The sequence below is a fragment of the Amyelois transitella genome, chromosome 16 (genome assembly GCF_032362555.1).
Source record: "Amyelois transitella isolate CPQ chromosome 16, ilAmyTran1.1, whole genome shotgun sequence".
NCBI lineage: Eukaryota > Metazoa > Arthropoda > Insecta > Lepidoptera > Pyralidae > Amyelois > Amyelois transitella.
Genome location: NC_083519.1, coordinates 5,929,251 through 5,934,279, shown reverse-complemented (window position 1 = coordinate 5,934,279; position 5,029 = coordinate 5,929,251). Strand labels below are relative to the sequence as shown.

Genomic DNA, 5,029 nt, shown 5'->3' with positions numbered 1-5,029 from the left:
TATATATTGTTGAAGTTTGTACAAAATAAATTAAGTAAACGATAAAATATAGAACTTGACTGCTTTATTGAGTAGTTTTATTTTAAACCTTGTCGTATTCAAATTTTAATCATGCTTAGATGGTTTGATCATGTGATGAGGATGAATACGTGAGGTTGAATAAGAAAATAGTTAATAATAGCAATCGTTTGTCAATATGACCACATGAAAACTGTGACCATGGTTTTTATCTTATCTTTTTGATATTTGCTTTCTATGTACAAAAGAATAAGTAATACATCCCCGGCACCATGCGACTTTGGGCTAAATAAAAACCCCTTCCGGGTCATGAAATAAAGTGACGATGACTATCTCATCGAAATTCGTTGCAAAGTTTTCATTAATGACGCTACGAATATAATAAAATTACGTGTTGGATATAAATTGATGAGAAACGAACATGAATTAATGACATGAGAAACGGCCAGGGCATGCAGAGAAACGAACATTTTTTAATTGGCCTGGGTCTTGAATATTTATCTACATAACTATTTTTATAAAATATAGTATCTCGTAACACAAGTTTCGAACTTATTATAATGATATGCAGTGGACTCCACTGCATATCATTCACCACCAGGGATAAGATGAGTGGACGAAAAATGATCTTATCCCTGAAAACCAAAGGTGGCTTTATAACATTTTGTAAATGCCTGCTAGCAGACGATAAGTCAGGATATGTCATTTTCTTTAATTTGAAAGAAAGAAAGAAAGAAAAATATTTTATTTGATATCACAAACTTAACTAGGTATACTAAGTAACAGGATTACAATTTGTGCGTTTTTGTGAATATCAAAAAGGCTTCCTCTCAGCATAATGTTGCGGTGGTAACCACAACGCTGGTCTTCCGAGGACACCAATGCCGTGCATTTGCACTACTTACACAAAAGTAACAGTCATCAAAGTGGTTTTTTGGTTCTGACCAAATCAAAGGTACACTGAACTTTATATGTTTTCGTTTTCCACTTGCCCACTGTCTTAAATGTTCAATACATAATTTACACACGATTTTCGGTAATCACGGCCAATCTAAGTCCTTAATTTTGATCTTAAAATAGTCAAAATACCTCTTTTTTACGAAGTCCGTTATGGGTTTTCTAAATTTTTTCACCACATATTCACCACAAATGTAACAAAATGTATTCGGATTATTTAAACAACTTCTCTTAAAGGACGACACAATGATATACTTAATCAGATTATTATACAAATTGACGAAATTCGATCAGAAAATGACAGATCAGAAAATAGTTATTTATTTTTAAAAACTACACGTAGTATTTCCGTTCTAAAACCTTTGTACGACTTTGTATCAAGTTATTAACGAAATTATGTCATAGGATTGCAAGCACCAAATTTTTTATTTTATTTTGTAGACCTTTGTAATGTTTTGTTGTTTTTAATTTAAAGATGCGTAACCCTTATTACACAAAGCTGAAGGCGGAGATTTCACTGGGGTTGTCTACCAACATAATAAAAAAAAAATTTGTGATTGCCATTATTTATTTAACAATAAATCCTTATATCCAAAGATGACCATTTCCATAAAAAAATATAAATAACACAAATATTTTAAAATAAATCCATAAATAATGATAAACATAATAATAAACAATTATAATGGGTGTAAAATTATTAGATACTTTTTATATATATTTAAACAAAAAAAAAATTTCTTATTTTCTCTATCCGTCTGGTTAGCTTCAAAGTTAGAGACACATCTTTATTCTCGACGCTCGAGGAATAATAAAAGACTATAAGAATAATATAGTACTATGAATGTGATGGTTAAGATTAATTTCATATGAAAGCTTTGTTGTACAATTCATACAATAACAGTTTACGGATGGTTGTGACACCAAACGGTTTCATCAGAATAAATCTCAATCGAACATTATTTGACAGCTATAGTACAGTTTCTAATGAGATGGCTATTTATTGTCTTATATTATTCTTATTGAGGTCGTGCTATTATGGCTTCATCAACGTCTAGGTACCAGCTTCAAAAACATGCCGCCAACGGGGGTGGAGACAACTCTCTTGGGATCTAACTTCATGTTGTTCCAGGTCCTCTCTGTAGTCTCCACTCGGTATTTACTGAGTAAAGTTGCAGCACAAATACGGCTCTGAACCTTTGCGAATCGCATGCCTGCAACCATAATGTGACCATGATTAGTTAGTTATATTATAATAAATTAGATTATATTGGTATCAGTCGAGGCATGGGCCCAACCACTGAATTAAAAGACCAGGATAATTTACATGTGAAAATATTTTTCCATAGTCTGACATTTCAATGTTGTTGATATTTAAGTGATTATTGTTGGTACTTTATTCTCTTATAAGATAGGAAGAGATTGGGTGGCCCTATGTTACTCTGCTCAAAATCACATGGCATTTATATAAAAACAATTTAATTATGATAATATGTATTCGTAAATTAGATGAAGAAAATATGACACTAGTTACTATTATACTCGTAAGACTTCTGTATGGATTGATAAAATTTGCAGATTTATATAAGTACAATTTTTTTCTATATATCAGTTAATAAACTATATCACTTACCAATGCAGTTCCTTGATCCTAGGCCAAAAGGCATATAAGCACATGGATGTCTTTTACCCACATTTTCGGGACTAAATCTTTCTGGATCAAACTTATAAGGATCAGGATAGTATTTCGGATCACGATGAATACCCCGAATCGACATGTAACAAATTTGCCCTTTTTTAATTTTGACATCAGTGCCAGGGAATTTGTAATCACTTTCTGCTCTTCTCTGCAACGAACTACCCACAGGATGAAGTCGGAGGGTCTCGTCAAAGACCTTGTCTAGATATTTTAATTCGCTAATGCAATCGTAAGTGACTTTTCCATCAAATCTCTTCAGAACCTCGTCTATTTCTTCCAGTACCTTTTCTTGTATATGTTTATTCTTAGCCAACTCGTACAACATAAATGTTAAAGTCGTCGCAGAGGTCTCATAGCCCGCCACGTAAAATACAAACGCCTGCGCAGCGATCACATCTTGATTGAAATTTAATTGTAACTCTTTTTCGTCACTGCGACGCACTGTTTTGATGTCTCCCTGTTGACGCAACTCTAGTATCAAATCCATAAAATCATTTCTTCCAATCGGGGCACCATTCCTTTCATTTATTATTTGTTTAGATAAATCATTGAAAAAGTTTTTAATTTCTTTTGGGAATATAGACATATTCAATTTTAATAGAACCCCAGGATACATCATATCAAATTCTTGGAAGTAATTTATTTGAAATATAAGATTATCAAATGATGTTACACGGTCTATCAAAGCATCGTCACTCATATTTGTCTCGATTCCGAAAGCGCAAGATGCAACAGTACTCATTGTGTATTTTTGAATAAGGTTATGGAAATTTTGTTCTGGTTGTTTGCTCACAAGCGTGTCCACGTATGTTAAGAATTTATCTGCTACGTTTGTCATGAGGTACGTCATGTTCCTCAATTTGCCCGATGTAAACAGGGGAGTGAAACGGTTTCTCAATACCCGCCATGTGTCTCCATCGGCATGGAACATATTAGCTCCTAAGCCCTCCTTACTGAACTCAAGTCCACGGTCCGAAAATACATCAAAATCTTTTATCATAACATGCTTTATCAAATCCAAATCTCTTATTAGTAATACAGGCGTTATCATTGTATAGCAACCCACTACTTTCTCTTCTGGATAATCATTATAGACCTCCTCGATAACATCGCCCACAAATTTTCGCCTTATAAATGATTCATAGCAATTTCCGAAGAAAGGTATGGGTTTTGGTCCCGCCACGCCTTTTTTCTTCCAATAATCCAAATTCTTTGTAAAATAATAGTACGCTCCATAAAAAAGCGCTATAAACGCCAAAAGCACCGGAATCATTTTGGATAATGGTAGAAACTCACTCGCTCAGAAACTGGCAGCGACTACCACCACACAATTTAAATTATTACTCGTAATGAAGTAAATCTTCATCGTTTGTGGCTTTTATATAGTCCTTCCTGACACATCCACCAATCAAATATGTAGAGACCAAGTTGATAACCAATAAAAAAGAATGGCAAGTCACTGTTACATATGTAAATATTTGTTACATATGTCATGTAACAACTCAAAAAAATCTCGTAAAAGTACTTCTTGGTAGCCTAAGAAGCGAACGGGATTTTTATATTCAGTAGAGGTATGGACATCCATCACAGGTAATAAAAAAAATATTATTCACCAATTCTATCCTTACTTTGTCCACGTTGTTCATTTGAGATAAGTAAACAACACGTTCATTATTTAGTTAAAGCGCATAATCACTATCGTAGATCAACTCTCTACCAGTCGACGCATGATAATTTTAATAATGTAAGACTGGTTCATTCATACAAACATATAATCACGTCTTTATCCCTTGCGGGATGGACAGAGCCAACAGTCTTGAAATTACTGATTGACCACGTTCAGCTGTTTGGCTTAGTGATAGAATTGAGATTCAAATAGTGGCAGATTGCTAGCCCATCGTCGTCGTTTCGTATTAAAAGTTATTACTAGTAGTATATTAGTAAAGTGTTATGTATAAATCATTAGTTATTAGAAATGTTCAAATGTGCCACGTGGTTCCCGGCACCATTAGAAAAAAATAGGACCACTCCATCTCTTTCCCATAGATGCCGTAAAAGACGACTATAGATTATAAACTTGGGATTCTTCTTTTAGCCGACAGGCTAGCAACCTGTCACTATTTGAATCTCAATTCTATCATTAAGCCAAACAGCTGAATGTGGTTTATCAGTCTTTTTAAGACTGTTGTCTCTGTCTACCCCGCAAGGGATATGGACGTGGTTATATATATTTATGTAGAAATGTTCTAGTCATGCAGTTTTCTAAATATGTCATTAAAATATTAAGGACCCTAAAAATATGATGACTTTTCTAGCGGAGCAATTGACACTCCTCGGAGATGACAGTGTGCCCAA

The 5,029-nt window shown here is 33.9% G+C and overlaps 1 protein-coding gene across 1 annotated transcript; it reads right to left on the bottom strand.

The window, feature by feature from the left end:
• Positions 1 to 1,716: 1,716 nt before the first annotated feature.
• LOC106129574 (cytochrome P450 6B1) lies at positions 1,717 to 4,040 on the bottom strand. Its single transcript, XM_013328169.2, has 2 exons — positions 2,609 to 4,040; positions 1,717 to 2,189 (listed from the first exon to the last, which is right to left on the bottom strand). The coding sequence occupies exons 1-2, from the start codon at positions 3,945 to 3,947 to the stop codon at positions 2,023 to 2,025; spliced, it is 1,506 nt and encodes a 501-aa protein (XP_013183623.2). The 5' UTR covers positions 3,948 to 4,040; the 3' UTR covers positions 1,717 to 2,022.
• Between the last annotated feature and the right edge of the window lie 989 nt (positions 4,041 to 5,029).